Genomic DNA, 19,010 nt, shown 5'->3' on the forward strand with positions numbered 1-19,010 from the left:
CAAATAATTCTGTAATAACGAATAATGAAAAACCTGTGCCGGTAGGGTTGAAACGAGCTATGCTACTCCCTCCTTCACAAGACAATGGCCCCAAAGACAACTCAACCACAACTTCAAATTTAACATCTCTGTAACAGAGGTCATTATTTACTTCAATTTCTCAGCTAGGATTTGAACCCATGACCTCTAGCTTACTATATATTTATATAGTCTGATGCTCAATTAATTAAGCTAAAGAGAAGATTTCACTTGTCAAACAGTAAATTGCGACTAGTATTTCACTAGGGTTACATACTTCCCCTTTATTAATGAACTTGTCCTCAAGTTTCCCAAAGTTACATCAATGTATGTGGGGTATGGCTAAGTTATTTTTTCCGAGTCTCTACTTGGGTGCCAATGTTACAGAAGTCATTATACATTTCAATGCCTCTGCTAGGAGTCGAACCTGAGACCTCTAGTTTACAAGTCTTACGCTCCACCGATCAAGTTAAAGAGAAGTTCTTTCTAGCCAAGTGGTATATTATATTTTACAGGTATTACATACTGCGAGTTAGTCTATCTCATTCTACTCTTGGAGTGGTTGACCTACCAAATTCGTTATAGGAAAGAGTAATGAAAAATACCTTGTGTCTGCCAGAGTTTGAACTAGTGACATTTTCAGCCTTTCACTATGTAGCTTGAGCAAGGAGAAATTTGACGATGACCTGAACTTTTCTACGAATTAAATTCACTGTACATGGTAACTTAACTGTAAAAATAACGTTGTACATGTATATTTAAGTGGAAAGAAGGGATCCTTCTTACATGATTTATAAAGAACCAGTAAAGATCATTAGCGGTGGATTCACTAGTTTGGGAGCCGAAATCCTTCTCTCTTTGTTTTGACTGTTTACCAGTGGCTAGCTTCACATATATGTTTAAGTGGAGGTACCAACTTTTGTAGTATAATGTATATATATAGACATTGGGATGGGATTAATGCGACTCTTCATTACATCCATATTGATCTCAAGCAAGTTAGCTCCAAGTGTCTTATCCACAGCAATAGTTTGATAATTGATACAGTTTTAATTGACATTGCTGTTCTTCAGAGACATTATTAGTGCCGTTCTGTTAACCAGCCATTTATAGTTATTTCTCTGGGGTTTTTTTTAATTTCTTTGAGTTAAGTGTATATTGTCCTTCATTGAACATTTCATTTAGAGGGAGGCATGATTTACGACATCATAGCATGTGCAAGAAAACTGCATCGATTCATTTGTATGATATTTGCAAGAAATATTGCATTCTTAAATTTGATCAATTTTCAATTGAAAAAATGAAGAAATAACAACTAGATTATGATCGCCAGTGAGGACTGGAGTAGAGATTAAGTATCATGGATTTTCACATCTGTATTAATTTTGAGAATGGTTTGTAGTACTCAATCAGGATAGCAGTGGGCACGAGTCTCACTAAGAACCACTTGTTAAAGACTGCTTCCAAAATATCTGAAGTTGAAATTAAAACTTGAATGTTATCATAATGCTACAACTATTGCCCGCAAGATTATGCAGTCATTGACTGTGGTGGTTATGTACAATGCTTGTTTTTTGTGTACTTTTGACCTAAAACACAGTTTGTATGTGTAAGTGATTTAACGTGGAGTAGCTTGCATACATGCAGAGTCCAAATGTGGGAAACTCTGTATAAAGTCTGCCATGTTTAATGTTTGTATTGGTGGGGTAAACATCTTTTATAGAGTTGAAATAAATCTCACCTTAAAAAAAGCCCTTTCTTTAGCTGCAGTTTTATGGGTCTCAAAAGCGAAGAGCACCTCAGTGCTTCAACACCTATATAGCATCTTGGACTTTCCCAGGTCAAAAGAAAAGCTAACTTATTTCCAAAAATTGGGGATGATCAGGTAAAAAGATTTTTCAGGTTTGTTTATTGTCCATGATGCGTAGAGGAACGGTCTGTTCAGTCTACAATTGATCCTTGAGGAACATGGAGACTGCCTGTATTCAACTTTGTCATGACAGACGCTTTAAGTCTTGGAGTTGGTACCATCGTTGTAGCTGAGCTTGCGACCAGTAATCCAATTTACATGAAATACACATTATTTTCTATAGTTTTCTGTTTATCGGCATGTGAGTCATATCAGGCATCTTTAGAAAAATGCATCTGTAGGGAAATTAGATTAATTTTTATATGAACAATTTGATAAATTTTAAATGTAAACATGAAGGTTTTTTAATACTGTCTTATGTCATGATTATATTGAAGTGTGATATCCCCCTATAAAAGTCTATGTTGTGTACAAGGAATATACATGTAATTGCCTTTTAAATTCTGCTTCTAAGTCATCCATTCAGCCCACAAGCCTCTTTTGACCATGGATAATTCTATTCGTGGGTTACATATTTAAAAGTTTAGGTCTTATAAATTTTGTGCCTTTTGAAGGACTGTAAATATTACAGTGAAAATATCAAGGACACTTGGGGTCTTGAACTAGTTTTGCAGTGGTACATGCATGTTGTAGCAGTCCACTATTGGATCCTGTGTGGAGGACATATCAAAAAATCAATTTTCAAAGCAATTATGAATATAAACTGCTTGGACCAAGATGCAGTAGTGCTATTGACTTCTAAAGGGTTTATCATGTATTGAAAAATCAACTGATATGTGAAAATAGAGATTTTGAGAAATAAGTGTTGTTTTTGGTAACATTGGTAATTATGGGACATTAATAATATCAGGAATTGTGTTTGTTTTTTGGAAGCATGCTTGTTTTGGTAACTGTCATAGATAGTACAATTGGATATTATATCTGTCTTAGAACATGTAAATGTTTTGGGAACTGCAGTTGTCTTTGAAAAAAAAAGAATGTTTTAGGGACTGTGATTGTCTTTGAAAATAGAATTGTTTTTGGAACTGGCATGTGGTTGTCATGAAAAATAAAATTGTTTTGGAGATGTGGTTGTCTTTGAAAAAAGAATGTTTTAGGGACTGTGATTGTCTTCGAAAATAGAATTGTTTTTGGAACTGGCATGTGGTTGTCATGAAAAATAAAATTGTTTTGGGACTGTGGTTGTCTTTAAAAATAGAAATGGTTTAGGAAATATGGTTGTCGTGAAGAATAGCATTGATTTGGGAACTGAGATTGTTTTAGATACTAGAATTGTCTTGGACAAAAGGGGCTGTTGATTGTATTGGAAACTAGTTTTCTTAGGAAAACTCTTTATATTGGTTGTTTAGGAACTGTGATCTATGATGTTAGAAACAAGGGTTGTTGTGGGAACTTCGGTTGTCTGGGAAATGAAAGATGTCTTGGGAACTGTGGTTGTTGTGGGAACTGTGTTTGTTGTGGGAACTGTAGTTGTCTGGGAAATGATGGATGTCTTGGGAACTGGTTTTTGATGGTACTAACTAGGGTTGCTCGAAAAATGTGTTGGTCTTGGGAACTAGGATTGTTAGAGAATTGTTGGGAATTTCGGTTGGGTTGGGATCTTGGTGATAGTTTTATGGACAATGGATAGATGTATTTTGAACTAATTATAAGGTTGTGTTGGGAACTATGGTTGTTTTTGAACTGTTGTTGTCTTGGGAGCTAGAATTAATTTGGGAACTGTTGCTGTGTTGGGTATTGCAATTTTGTTGGAGGTGGTGAGTGTTTTGGCAAATGTATCATTGGTAACCTATGGTAGTCTCCGTATATCGCTTCACCACAGTAAGCTACAATACAATATAGGTGGGGTACTGATAATGGAAAACTAGGGTTGTCTTTGGAGCTAGAATTGTATTTTTGGATCTGTTGTTGTCTTTTAAACTGTAGTCACTTCAACTGAGGTTATCTTGGGAATTGTGATTGTTTTGGAACTTTAGATGTCTGTGGATGTGTGGGGAACAATGCTTGTTGTAATAGTGGCCATTGTTGTCTTGGGAGCTGAAGTTGTCTTGGGAACTATCGTTGATTTGGAAACTAGTTCTATTGGGAACTAGGTTTGTCACTGGCTCTGTGGTTGTCTTTGGAACTGTGGATGTGTTAGGGGTTGTTATTTTCTTGGAAACTGGATTGTCTCCATAACTGGGTTTTTTTGTTGGGGGGAGGTAGAGGGGGGAACTGTGGCTGCATTGAAAACTTAGTTTTAGTGAATCTACTTAATGAGGGATCTGTGATTATTTTTGGAATTTGTTGTTTTATGAAGCTGTGGTTATTGTGGGAAATATACTTGGTTGTTTAGGAATCATTTGTGATAGTGGAACAAATTGCATCTGGAACTTTTTTTGCACATTGTGGTGAGGGTTGGGAGGGGAACTGCAGTTTTTTATAACAATTGTCTTCTTGGGATCTGAGCATGTTGTTTAGGATTCTAGTTATTTGCATTATTATGATTAAAGATGTTTTGACAGGCAGTTTTAGATTTGAAGCGGACGGAACATACAAAAGAATGTTAGCCATGGAAACTTAGATGAATTAAGCTTAAATGACAAGATATCTGGGAGATCTATTCTCTGATGCTATAAAGTGTTCACTGACATTTTGTTGGGGTAATTAAACGGAATTATAAGACTGGAAGGTGTGTCCTACTGCCTCTGTTTACAATATTTATATCAGTCCTTGATAAAATTGTGAACAGGAAACTGAAAAGTTATGAGCTTTGACTCGTGTTTTATAACAGCATGCTGCATTAATACAATTATATAAGTATAAACAGAGAGATTTACTGATTGAGCGACCATATACATAATGGTGATACATTTGCTACGGTCCGGAATCAATTAATAGATAAATGGTATCATGTTTCCAGTAACACTGATTAACTCCAGTTTGTTTTTTATAAAGAAATCCAATAATCAATAGATTTCTGTAGAATTGGATGTACTTATGTGTGATTCATTAGATTATGTTGTATAAACTGTGTTGATTTATGTACTGCTAGGGACTTCTTGTACGTTTGTGAACCTGCTGTGGTGTAATAAAAATCTCTGTTGATCACTATCTACTTCATGTTTGTAATGATAGACTCTTTTAGCTAGGATTCATGTAAAGTTTTAAGTAAGATGACATTGATACTGTATATATTAACATTAAGATATGTAATGATAGGATACCAACAAATATCCAACACCTCTTTAGTGGTCATCACATTAAATATATAACTGATCTGTTGTTAAAGTACTTGTACAGTTTGATCACAGCAGTACAATCATCATAACTATGTGTACATATGACACCTGTACAGCAGTACAATCATCATAACTATGTGTACATATGACACCTGTACAGCAGTACAATCATCATAGCTATGTGTACATATGACACCTGTACAGCAGTACAATCATCATAGCTATGTGTACATATGACACCTGTACAGCAGTACAATCATCATAGCTATGTGTACATATGACACCTGTACAGCAGTACAATCATCATAGCTATGTGTACATATGACACATGTACAGCAGTACAATCATCATAGCTATGTGTACATATGACACCTGTACAGCAGTACAATCATCATAGCTATGTGTACATGTGACACATGTACAGCAGTACAATCATCATAGCTATGTGTACATATGACACCTGTACAGCAAGACAATCATCATAGCTATGTGTACATATGACACCTGTACAGCAGTATAATCATCATAGCTATGTGTACATATGACAAATGCAAAGTCTGATTGTGACAGTAATATAACTGCAGTAGCTATGTGTAGTTATGACACCTGTACATTTTGTCTGACAGTAATATAACTGCAGTAGCTATGTGTAGTTATGACACCTGTACAGTTTGTCTGACAGTAATATAACTGCAGTAGCTATGTGTAGTTATGACACCTGTACAGTTTGTCTGACAGTAATATAACTGCAGTAGCTATGTGCAGTTATGACACCTGTACAGTTTGTCTGACAGTAATATAACTGCAGTAGCTATGTGTAGTTATGACACCTGTACAGTTTGTCTGACAGTAATATAACTGCAGTAGCTATGTGTAGTTATGACACCTGTACAGTGACAGTAATATAACTGCAGTAGCTATGTGTAGTTATGACACATGTACAGTTTGTCTGACAGTAATATAACTGCAGTAGCTATGTGTAGTTATGACACATGTACAGATTTCTGACAGTAATATAACTGCAGTAGCTATGTGTAGTTATGACACCTTTACAGTTTGTCTGACAGTAATATAACTGCATTAGCTATATGTAGTTATGACACCTGTACAGTTTGTCTGACAGTAATATAACTGCAGTAGCTATGTGTAGTTATGACACATGTACAGATTTCTGACAGTAATATAACTGCAGTAGCTATGTGTAGTTATGACACCTGTACAGTTTATCTGACAGTAATATAACTGCAGTAGCTATGTGTAGTTATGACACCTGTACAGTTTGATCGTGACATTAGTCTATATACATGTACATTATATATGTATCGTAAAAAGTCTGTTGCATGTTGTCAATATTTCTTCATCCAAAATACATGTGCCAGGTACATATCATTAACATGGTGACTACAATCTGTTCAGTTAATGTAAAACATGTAAAAATTTAAATGATTTTTCTGATATGTTTGTTCATTATTGAAGGAACAGATATCTGGTTGTGTGTAATATGCTTGTAATTGTTGTTAATCTTTTTAACAAGTTTCTTTGAAGAAGGCAGTTTGTGCCTTTCACTTGATCACACCTGAATGTGCAAGATAATTATTTTGTAACTCAAGAGGAGTTATGAAATATGGTCAGCCTCAATTTCCTTTTCATTTGATGGATGAGCATAATTTTCTTGTTTCAGTACGGGAAAACGAGATGAAGAGACTCAAGGATGCTTTTAAACGGGTTTCAAGTTTTGGAGGGATGATGACTGAGAACATGTTTACAAGGGAGGTGTTGGGGGACGGTGTACCAAACAACATATCACAGGTATGTATACAAATAGATCCAGTGGACACATGGACAACTGGCACCAGGCCAGGAAAACAGGTCAACAGGGCCTGTACATGTCAATGTTATGGCTGGGACCAGGCCAGGAAAACAGGTCAACAGGGCCTGTACATGTCAATGTCATGGCTGGAAACAGGCCAGGTGAACAGTTCATTAAGGCCTGTACATGTCAATGTTATGGCTGGAAACAGGCCAGGTAAACATTTCAACAGAGCTTGTACATGTCTAAGATAGGACTGCAAACAGGTCAACAGGGCCTGTATATGTCAATGTTATGGCTGGAAACAGGTCAACTGGGCTTGTACATGTCTAAGATAGAGCTGGAAACATGACAACAGGACCTGTACATGTCTAAGATAGGGCTGGAAAGAGGTCAACAGGGCCTGTACATATCTAAGATATGACTGGAAAGAGGTCAACAGGACCTGTACATATCTAAGATATGACTGGAAACAGGTCAACAGGGCCTGTACATATCTAAGATAGGGCTGGAAAGATGTCAACAGGACCTGTACATGTCTAAGATAGAGCTGGAAACAGGTAAACAGGGCCTGTACATATCTAAGATAGGGCTGGAAAGATGTCAACAGGACCTGTACATATCTAAGATAGAGCTGGAAACAGGTAAACAGGGCCTGTACATGGCCATGTTATGGCTAGAAACAGTTCAACAGGGCCAGTACATATCTGAGTTAGGGCAGGGAATTCAACACTTTATATTGATTGGTAGACTTAAATATGAATTCATTAAAGTACCAACGAAATCAAAATGAAAATAAATCTGCCATGAAAAACCTTTACTGCACTGACATTCCCTGTAGCTTCTTTATAGGAATGAATTAGATGTCCCTCCTCAGGCACCTACCACCCATATACTACTTTGTTCTACTTATCAGTGGTACTGTTGTATGTGATAATCTCTCAGGAATAAATCTACTAGATTGCCACTGTAACTAACGGAACAACATGCCTCATTCTAGATGGTTAACATGACCAAGCATGCCCAGAATCATACAATCATTCACAGTTAAATTTTGCTTAGACAGGCCACTTGTTACTTGGGTCAATACCATCTCCCGACAGCATGATATACCAGTATTCCAACTCTGTTCCAGTTTAAGGACACAAATATGAAGAAGGATATCCATTTCTGCTGTATACTTGGCTATATCATGTTTAATTGTCAATATGTGGCCTCGCTTTACATGCATCTTATGCAATTATTTTATCGGTACCTCTAATTTTTAGTATTTTCTCTTCAACAATTTAAATTCAAATAAAAAATGTCTTAGTTCTAGATTGTTTGGCTGATATCATCTGATCATTTTGAATGTCAAGGGATTGTCTATCTTTGATATATAGAGAGACAGGTCTCTGACATAGGTCACACTGACTGGTTAGAGATTATCTACTTTGATATATAGAGAGACAGGTGTCTGACTAAAGTCACACTGACTGGTTAGAGATTATCTACTTTGATATATAGGGAGACAGGTGTCTGACTTAAGTCACACTGACTGACTAGAGATTATCTACCTTTGATATCTAAGGAGACAGGTCGCTGACTAAAGTCACACTGACTGGTTAGAGATTATCTACTTTTGATATATAGAGAGACAGGTCGCTGACTAAAGTCACACTGACTGGTTAGAGATTATCTACTTTGATATCTAGGGAGACAGGTGTCTGACTTAGGTCACACTGACTGGCTAGAGATTATCTACTTTGATATATAGAGAGACAGGTGTCTGACTTAAGTCACACTGACTGGCTAGAGATTATCTCACACTGACTGGTTAGAGATTATCAGGTACTTTGACTAAAGTCACACTGACTGGCTAGAGATTATCTACTTTGATATATAGGAGAGGTCTCTGACTTAAGTCACAGGTGGTTAGAGATTATCTACTTTGATATATAGAGAGACAGGTGTCTGACTAAAGTCACACTGACTGGTTAGAGATTATCTACTTTGATATATAGGGAGACAGGTCTCTGACTTAAGTCACACTGACTGGTTAGAGATTATCTACTTTGATATATAGGGAGACAGGTCTCTGACTTAAGTCACACTGACTGGCTAGAGATTATCTACTTTGATATCTAAGGAGACAGGTCACTGACCAAAGTCACACTGACTGGTTAGAGATTATCTACATTTGATATATAGAGGAGACAGGTCTAGAGATTATACTGACTTAAAGTCACACACTGACTGATTATCTACTTTTGATATATAGGGAGACAGGTCTCTGACTTAAAGTCACACTTAGAGATTATCTACTTTGATATATAGGAGACAGGTCTCTGACTTAAGTCACACTGACTGGCTAGAGATTATCTACTTTGATATCTAAGGAGACAGGTCTCTGACTTAAAGTCACACTGACTGGTTAGAGATTATCTTCTTTGATATATAGGGAGACAGGTCTCTGATTTAAAGTCACACTGACTGGCTAGAGATTATCTACTTTGATATCTAGAGAGACAGGTCTCTGACTTAAAGTCACACTGACTGGTTAGAGATTATCTAATTTGATATCTAAGGAGACAGGTCTCTGACTTAAAGTCACACTGACTGGTTAGAGATTATCTTCTTTGATATATAGAGAGACAGGTCTCTGACTTAAAGTCACACTGACTGGTTAGAGATTATCTACATTTGATATATAGAGAGACAGGTGTCTGACTTAAAGTCACACTGACTGGCTAGAGATTATCTACTTTGATATCTAAGGAGACAGGTCGCTGACTAAAGTCACACTGACTGGCTAGAGATTATCTACTTTGATATCTAAGGAGACAGGTCGCTGACTAAAGTCACACTGACTGGTTAGAGATTATCTTCTTTGATATATAGAGAGACAGGTCTCTGACTTAAGTCACACTGACTGGCTAGAGATTATCTACTTTGATATCTAAGGAGACAGGTCACTGACCAAAGTCACACTGACTGGTTAGAGATTATCTACATTTGATATATAGAGAGACAGGTCTCTGACTAAAGTCACACTGACTGGCTAGAGATTATCTACTTTGATATCTAAGGAGACAGGTCTCTGACTTAAAGTCACACTGACTGGTTAGAGATTATCTACTTTGATATATAGGGAGACAGGTGTCTGACTTAAAGTCACACTGACTGGTTAGAGATTATCTACTTTTGATATATAGAGAGACAGGTCTCTGACTTAAGTCACACTGACTGGTTAGAGATTATCTACATTTGATATATAGGGAGACAGGTCTCTGACTTAAGTCACACTGACTGGTTAGAGATTATCTACTTTGATATATAGGGAGACAGGTCTCTGACTTAAGTCACACTGACTGGTTAGAGATTATCTACATTTGATATATAGAGAGACAGGTGTCTGACTTAAGTCACACTGACTGGCTAGAGATTATCTACTTTGATATCTAAGGAGACAGGTCACTGACTAAAGTCACACTGACTGGCTAGAGATTATCTACTTTGATATATAGAGAGACAGGTCTCTGACTGAGGTCACACTGACTGGCTAGAGATTATCTACTTTGATATCTAAGGAGACAGGTCGCTGACTAAAGTCACACTGACTGGTTAGAGATTATCTACTTTGATATATAGGGAGACAGGTGTCTGACTTAAGTCACACTGACTGGCTAGAGATTATCTACTTTGATATATAGAGAGACAGGTCTCTGACTTAGGTCACACTGACTGGCTAGAGATTATCTACTTTGATATATAGGGAGACAGGTCGCTGACTAAAGTCACACTGACTGGTTAGAGGTTATCTACTTTGATATATAGGGAGACAGGTCTCTGACTTAAGTCACACTGACTGGCTAGAGATTATCTACTTTGATATCTAAGGAGACAGGTCTCTGACATAGGTCACACTGACTGACTAGAGATTATCTACCTTTGATATCTAAGGAGACAGGTCGCTGACTAAAGTCACACTGACTGGCTAGAGATTATCTACTTTGATATATAGAGAGACAGGTCTCTGACTAAAGTCACACTGACTGGTTAGAGGTTATCTACTTTGATATATAGAGAGACAGGTCTCTGACTGAGGTCACACTGACTGGCTAGAGATTATCTACTTTTGATATATAGAGAGACAGGTCTCTGACATAGGTCACACTGACTGACTAGAGATTATCTACTTTGATATCTAAGGAGACAGGTCTCTGACTTAAGTCACACTGACTGGTTAGAGATTATCTAATTTGATATCTAAGGAGACAGGTCGCTGACTAAAGTCACACTGACTGGTTAGAGGTTATCTACTTTGATATCTAAGGAGACAGGTCGCTGACTAAAGTCACACTGACCGGCTAGGAATCATTTACCTTTGATACATAGAGAGACAGGTCTCTGACTTACAGACTAGCTAAGGATTATCTACTTTGATTATGAGGAAAAGATATCCCTGTCTAATTTTTATCCAATTTGATGTAAAGATAGCCTAGAAAAAGGTCATGTGACATTTATAATCACTGTGGGAATAGTCATGTAGTAGAAGACTGACATGTATATATATAGAGAGAGAGTCATCCTGCCTCCCCAACATCCAGTTCTAGCAATAAAGTAATAGGCCTGATCAAATAGCACTGTCATAAGTTGATGAAGCGATTTATTGATCTCGCCTGGGAGTGCCATGTTAGTTTGTTAGTGATGGCAATTTGCTGTAGTTGAGATTCTCCATGAAATTGACTCCTTTTTTTGTATTGTTATGAAATGCCAAATGTTTATTTTACTTGTTTATCACATGTTGTCTGTCATGTATGTTGCCCAGTTACAATGATCTTGTATCCATTTCTTTCATTTTATCAATATCTTTCAAGGATTTTTTAGAAACTAACCTGGTAATAATACAGTATCATGTATTATATTGCCTTGTGGGCTTATCAGCTCTTTGACCTTGACATTTACAGAAAGTTCTTGAATAGAAGGCATGCAGCTGATCATGAGAGCTTTAGGACATTTAGTTCTCAATTATTATTTTTTTTCCTGATATCTCTTTTGGGTTTGAAGCTAGAGATAAAACTTTTCCTATCTGTTGTACTGTAAACTGTAATATTCACCTGTAACAGCTGTTGTACTGTAAACTGTAATATTCACCTGTAACAGCTGTTGTACTGTAAACTGTAATAGTCACCTGTAACAGCTGCTGTACTGTAAACTGTAATATTCACCTGTAACAGCTGCTGTACCGTAAACTGTAATCCTCATCTCTAACAGCTGTTGTACTGTAAACTGTTATAGTCACCTGTAACAGCTGTTGTACTGTAAACGGTTATAGTCACTTGTTACAGCTACTGTACTGTAAACTGTTATAGTCACATGTAACAGCTGTTGTACTGTAAACTGTAATAGTCACCTGTAACAGCTGCTGTACTGTAAACTGTTATAGTCACCTGTAACAGCTGCTGTACTGTAAACTGTTATAGTCACCTGTAACAGCTGCTGTACTGTAAACTGTAATAGTCACCTGTAACAGCTGTTGTACTGTAAACTGTTATAGTCACCTGTAACAGCTGCTGTACTGTAAACTGTAATAGTCACCTGTAACAGCTGTTGTACTGTAAACTGTAATAGTCACCTGTAACAGCTGCTGTACTGTAAACTGTAATATTCACCTGTAACAGCTGCTGTACTGTAAACTGTTATAGTCACCTGTAACAGCTGTTGTACTGTAAACTGTAATAGTCACTTGTAACAGCTGCTGTACTGTAAAGTGTTATAGTCACCTGTAACAGCTGTTGTACTGTAAACTGTAATAGTCACCTGTAACAGCTGCTGCACTGTAAACTGTAATAGTCACCTGTAACAGCTGCTGTACTGTAAAGTGTTATAGTCACCTGTAACAGCTGCTGTACTGTAAACTGTAATAGTCACCTGTAACAGCTGTTGTACTGTAAACTGTAATAGTCACCTGTAACAGCTGCTGTACTGTAAACTGTAATAGTCACCTGTAACAGCTGTTGTACTGTAAACTGTACTAGTCACCTGTAACAGCTGTTGTACTGTAAACTGTAATAGTCACCTGTAACAGCTGTTGTACTATAAACTGTACTAGTCACCTGTAACAGCTGATGTACTGTAAACTGTAATAGTCACTTGTAACAGCTGCTGTACTGTAAACTGTTATAGTCACCTATAACAGCTGTTGTACTGTAAACTGTACTAGTCACCTGTAACAGCTGCTGTACTGTAAACTGTAATAGTCACCTGTAACAGCTGCTGTACTGTAAACTGTAATAGTCACTTGTAACAGCTGCTGTACTGTAAACTGTTATAGTCACCTGTAACAGCTGTTGTACTGTAAACTGTAATATTCACCTGTAACAGCTGCTGTACTGTAAACTGTACTAGTCACCTGTAACAGCTGCTGTACTGTAAACTGTAATAGTCACCTGTAACAGCTGCTGTACTGTAAACTGTAATAGTCACATGTAACAGCTGTTGTACTGTAAACCATAATAGTCACCTGTAACAGCTGTTGTACTGTAAACTGTACTAGTCACCTGTAACAGCTGCTGTACTGTAAACTGTAATAGTCACCTGTAACAGCTGTTGTACTGTAAACTGTAATAGTCACCTGTAACAGCTGTTGTACTGTAAACTGTACTAGTCACCTGTAACAGCTGTTGTACTGTAAACTGTACTAGTCACCTGTAACAGCTGCTGTACTGTAAACTGTAATAGTCACCTGTGACAGCTGTTGTACTGTAAACTGTAATAGTCACATGTAACAGCTGTTGTACTGTAAACTGTAATAGTCACCTGTAACAGCTGTTGTACTGTAAACTGTAATATTCACCTGTAACAGCTGTTGTACTGTAAACTGTAATAGTCACCTGTAACAGCTGCTGTACTGTAAACTGTAATATTCACCTGTAACAGCTGCTGTACTGTAAACTGTAATCCTCATCTCTAACAGCTGTTGTACTGTAAACTGTTATAGTCACCTGTAACAGCTGTTGTACTGTAAACTGTTATAGTCACTTGTTACAGCTACTGTACTGTAAACTGTTATATTCACATGTAACAGCTGTTGTACTGTAAACTGTAATAGTCACCTGTAATAGCTGCTGTACTGTAAACTGTTATAGTCACCTGTAACAGCTGCTGTACTGTAAACTGTTATAGTCACATGTAACAGCTGTTGTACTGTAAACTGTAATAGTCACCTGTAACAGCTGTTGTACTGTAAACTGTTATAGTCACCTGTAACAGCTGCTGTACTGTAAACTGTAATAGTCACCTGTAACAGCTGTTGTACTGTAAACTGTAATAGTCACCTGTAACAGCTGCTGTACTGTAAACTGTAATATTCACCTGTAACAGCTGCTGTACTGTAAACTGTTATAGTCACCTGTAACAGCTGTTGTACTGTAAACTGTAATAGTCACTTGTAACAGCTGCTGTACTGTAAAGTGTTATAGTCACCTGTAACAGCTGTTGTACTGTAAACGGTAATAGTCACCTGTAACAGCTGCTGCACTGTAAACTGTAATAGTCACCTGTAACAGCTGCTGTACTGTAAAGTGTTATAGTCACCTGTAACAGCTGCTGTACTGTAAACTGTACTAGTCACCTGTAACAGCTGTTGTACTGTAAACTGTAATAGTCACCTGTAACAGCTGCTGTACTGTAAACTGTAATAGTCACCTGTAACAGCTGTTGTACTGTAAACTGTACTAGTCACCTGTAACAGCTGTTGTACTGTAAACTGTAATAGTCACCTGTAACAGCTGTTGTACTATAAACTGTACTAGTCACCTGTAACAGCTGATGTACTGTAAACTGTAATAGTCACTTGTAACAGCTGCTGTACTGTAAACTGTTATAGTCACCTATAACAGCTGTTGTACTGTAAACTGTACTAGTCACCTGTAACAGCTGCTGTACTGTAAACTGTAATAGTCACCTGTAACAGCTGCTGTACTGTAAACTGTAATAGTCACTTGTAACAGCTGCTGTACTGTAAACTGTTATAGTCACCTGTAACAGCTGTTGTACTGTAAACTGTAATATTCACCTGTAACAGCTGCTGTACTGTAAACTGTACTAGTCACCTGTAACAGCTGCTGTACTGTAAACTGTAATAGTCACCTGTAACAGCTGCTGTACTGTAAACTGTAATAGTCACATGTAACAGCTGTTGTACTGTAAACCATAATAGTCACCTGTAACAGCTGTTGTACTGTAAACTGTACTAGTCACCTGTAACAGCTGCTGTACTGTAAACTGTAATAGTCACCTGTAACAGCTGTTGTACTGTAAACTGTAATAGTCACCTGTAACAGCTGTTGTACTGTAAACTGTACTAGTCACCTGTAACAGCTGTTGTACTGTAAACTGTACTAGTCACCTGTAACAGCTGCTGTACTGTAAACTGTAATAGTCACCTGTGACAGCTGTTGTACTGTAAACTGTAATAGTCACATGTAACAGCTGTTGTACTGTAAACTGTAATAGTCACCTGTAACAGCTGCTGTACTGTAAACTGTAATCCTCATCTCTAACAGCTGTTGTACTGTAAACTGTAATATTCACCTGTAACAGCTGCTGTACTGTAAACTGTAATAGTCACCTGTAACAGCTGCTGTACTGTAAACTGTAATAGTCACCTGTAACAGCAGTTGTACTGTAAACTGTAATAGTCATCTGTAACAGCAGTTGTACTGTAAACTGTAATAAGTCACCTATAACAGCTGCTGTACTGTAAACTGTAATAGTAACCTATGACAGCTGTTGTACTGTAAACTGTAATAGTCACCTGTAACAGCTGGTGTACTGTAAACTGTAATAGTCACCTGTAACAGCTGTTGTACTGTAAACTGTAATAGTCATCTGTAACAGTAGTTGTACTGTAAACTGTAATAAGTCACCTATAACAGCTGCTGTACTGTAAACTGTAATAGTAACCTATGACAGCTGTTGTACTGTAAACTGTAATAGTCACCTGTAACAGCTGCTGTACTGTAAACTGTAATAGTCACCTGTAACAGCTGTTGTACTGTAAACTGTAATAGTCACCTGTAACAGCTGCTGTACTGTAAACTGTACTAGTCACCTGTAACAGCTGTTGTACTGTAAACTGTAATAGTCACCTGTAACAGCTGTTGTACTGTAAACTGTAATAGTCACCTGTAACAGCTGTTGTACTGTAAACTGTTATAGTCACATGTAACAGCTGTTGTACTGTAAACTGTAATATTCACCTGTAACAGCTGTTGTACTGTAAACTGTTATAGTCACCTATAACAGCAGCTGTACTGTAAACTGTTATAGTCACCTGTAACAGCTGCTGTACTGTAAACTGTAATAGTCACCTAAAACAGCTGTTGTACTGTAAACTGTAATAGTCATCTGTAACAGCTGTTGTACTGTAAACTGTTATAGTCACCTATAACAGCAGCTGTACTGTAAACTGTTATAGTCACCTGTAACAGCTGCTGTACTGTAAACTGTAATAGTCACCTAAAACAGCTGTTGTACTGTAAACTGTAATAGTCACCTGTAACAGCTGCTGTACTGTAAACTGTTATCGTCACTTGTTACAGCTACTGTACTGTAAACTGTAATAGTCACCTGTAACAGCTGCTGTACTGTAAACTGTAATAGTCACCTAAAACAGCTGTTGTACTGTAAACTGTAATAGTCACCTGTAACAGCTGCTGTACTGTAAACTGTTATCGTCACTTGTTACAGCTACTGTACTGTAAACTGTAATAGTCACCTGTAACAGCTGCTGTACTGTAAACTGTAATAGTCACCTGTAACAGCTGCTGTACTGTAACCTGTATTAGTCACCTGTAACAGCTGCTGTACTGTAAGCTAGTTAATTTGTAACATTAGCCAATACATGTATACTTATACACTGTATGTCATTAGTTACATTGTTTTTCAATGTATATATGTTTCTTTAACAGCTGCTGTATAAGGGATTTGGAGGGACTTCAAAAGGAATGTCTTTGAAAGACCTTCTGACTGGATTAGTCATCATCACCAAAGGTTCCAAGGAAGATAAAATCAAATGTAGGTATTGGAGAATTGTTGTCATGCAATGATTTTGTTTACATTTATTGAATGGTAATCTTTGGGTCTCCTGTGCCTGTCTGAAAACAGATAACAATGATCAACGTAGATTAGAGGTGGTCTGGTGACAATTTACACATAATATACTTTTATTAGTTAGCTTAGACCTATTTTCTTACTGTGATATAGGGTTTATACAGATGTAAAATTATTTCTTTTAGTAAGGTATAGTTGCCTATTTTGAGATAGATATCAATATATCCTTATTAGTTAGAATTTATCTAGAAATAAATTTAGTATGTTTTAGTTGTTGACTATAAACTACCTCTATATGTTATGTACTCTTTGTTTGCAGTGATATTTGGGATGTATGCTGATGAATCCTATACGTATGTCCAGAAAGATGATATGGATAGACGGATATTGGAGACAGAGGGACAAGTATCAACAGCATTATCAGACCTTTTCCTTGAGGTAAACTTCTGAAGAGTTTGTTTTAAACCTTGCATCAGACCTTTTTCTTGAGATAAGCTCCTCTAAGCTTATTCTACGCCCTTCATCAGACCTTTGTCTTAGGGTTGACTTTGGTAGAGCTTGTTCTATACCCCTCATCAGACCTTTTCCTTGAGATAAGCTCCTCTAAGCTTATTCTACGCCCTCATCAGACCTCTTCCTTGAGATGACCTCTTCTAATGCTATTTCATAACCTCATTTAATATATTCCTGGAAGCAAGCTCTTTGAAGGCTATTTTTATATTCTCATCAAACCTATTCCCAGAAATAAGCTCATCTAATACTATTTCTATACTCTCATTGGACCTCTTTCTTGAGGTAAGCTCCTCTGAGCTTGTTAAGCCTCTTTAAAGCTTGTTCTACTACCTTATCAGACCTCTTCTTCAGTTAAGCTGCACCAATAGTCCATGGGGTTAACAAACTTTTTTAGCTTCCTGTCAGAGCTCTATCTTAAAGGAAGTAATCTTGATTTTTTATCTAAGTTCCTTGTGAGATATTTCGCTTGAGGAAGCTGTTTTAGAGATTATTATGCCTCTCAAGCTGCTTTCAACATTCAAACCTTGTCCATGATGTATGTTTCTCTGCTATCTAAATTCCCTGTAAGAGCCGCACTTGTGAATTAAGATCCTCCATTCGTTATTGTAAATGCCCTTAAATTCCAGCCTTTTCCAGGATGTTAGTGTCCCTGCTACTGAAGTTGGCTATAAGATCTCTTTGTCTTGACATAACCATCCCCTTATCAGCATGATGTAGATTAACCTTCTGTGTGTTTTAAGTCTATACCCTTTGACAAAGTAACTGCATTATTTCTTAATTCATTGAAATTAGTTTCTAATTACTTACTCATTTCAGCTCGGAAAGTAAATTATCATATACAAATATAATAATGTATAAGAATGACATACCAAAAAAAGGAAAATAGTTTCACAAAAAGCTGGAAAATATTCAAAGTAAAGAGTACAAAAAATAGAAAAAGATTTGTTGGAAATATTTGTACAAAAATAGGAAAATATGTGTTCATATTTTTACTAAGACATGGTTTTAAAAATTTGTTTACAAATTCAAATTTGCTATAATAAATGAGCAGTGCTGAAAGCTTTTGATTTTGTTGTGTATGATGATTCAGAAGATATTTTTAGAAGCTTTTAAAATTCAAATAATCACATTTATTCAACTGACATCCAAATAGTTTGGGATAATGGGATGGCATTGTTTCTACACATATAATACTATATGGTAACATTTTTGCTGTGTTCTGAACCCAATATATTTTAAAATGACAACAGAGTTTGCTTGAGGGTAGGTTTGGTATAATAATATTAGTGTGCTAATGAAGATTTTTAACACGGTACTAACCCCTGGGAAATCTAGTGGAGAACTACAATACCAGGAGACCCCTATGTTAAGGCATATTGTGTTCAGCATTCTTATTTCCGACTCTGATAGCAGTTTTCTATTTACATTTGATGAACTTGGTTGAGGTTTTAATTCAGTACTTGGTGCAATACATAACTAA

The 19,010-nt window shown here is 36.9% G+C and overlaps 1 protein-coding gene across 1 annotated transcript in view; it reads left to right on the forward strand.

Moving 5' to 3' along the window:
• The window catches only part of LOC132545054 (ubiquitin carboxyl-terminal hydrolase 32-like), a 71,830-nt gene that overhangs the window by 3,675 nt on the left and 49,145 nt on the right, over nucleotides 1-19,010 (forward strand). Inside the window, exons 2-4 of the mRNA XM_060208723.1 lie at nucleotides 6,791-6,918; nucleotides 16,876-16,981; nucleotides 17,337-17,455. Coding sequence (XP_060064706.1) covers nucleotides 6,791-6,918; nucleotides 16,876-16,981; nucleotides 17,337-17,455 — 353 coding nt within the window. The remainder of the gene's footprint in view (nucleotides 1-6,790; nucleotides 6,919-16,875; nucleotides 16,982-17,336; nucleotides 17,456-19,010) is intronic.

The sequence above is a fragment of the Ylistrum balloti genome, unplaced genomic scaffold (assembly GCF_031769215.1).
Source record: "Ylistrum balloti isolate Yb309-2 unplaced genomic scaffold, AGI_CSIRO_Ybal_v1 Utg369820, whole genome shotgun sequence".
NCBI lineage: Eukaryota > Metazoa > Mollusca > Bivalvia > Pectinida > Pectinidae > Ylistrum > Ylistrum balloti.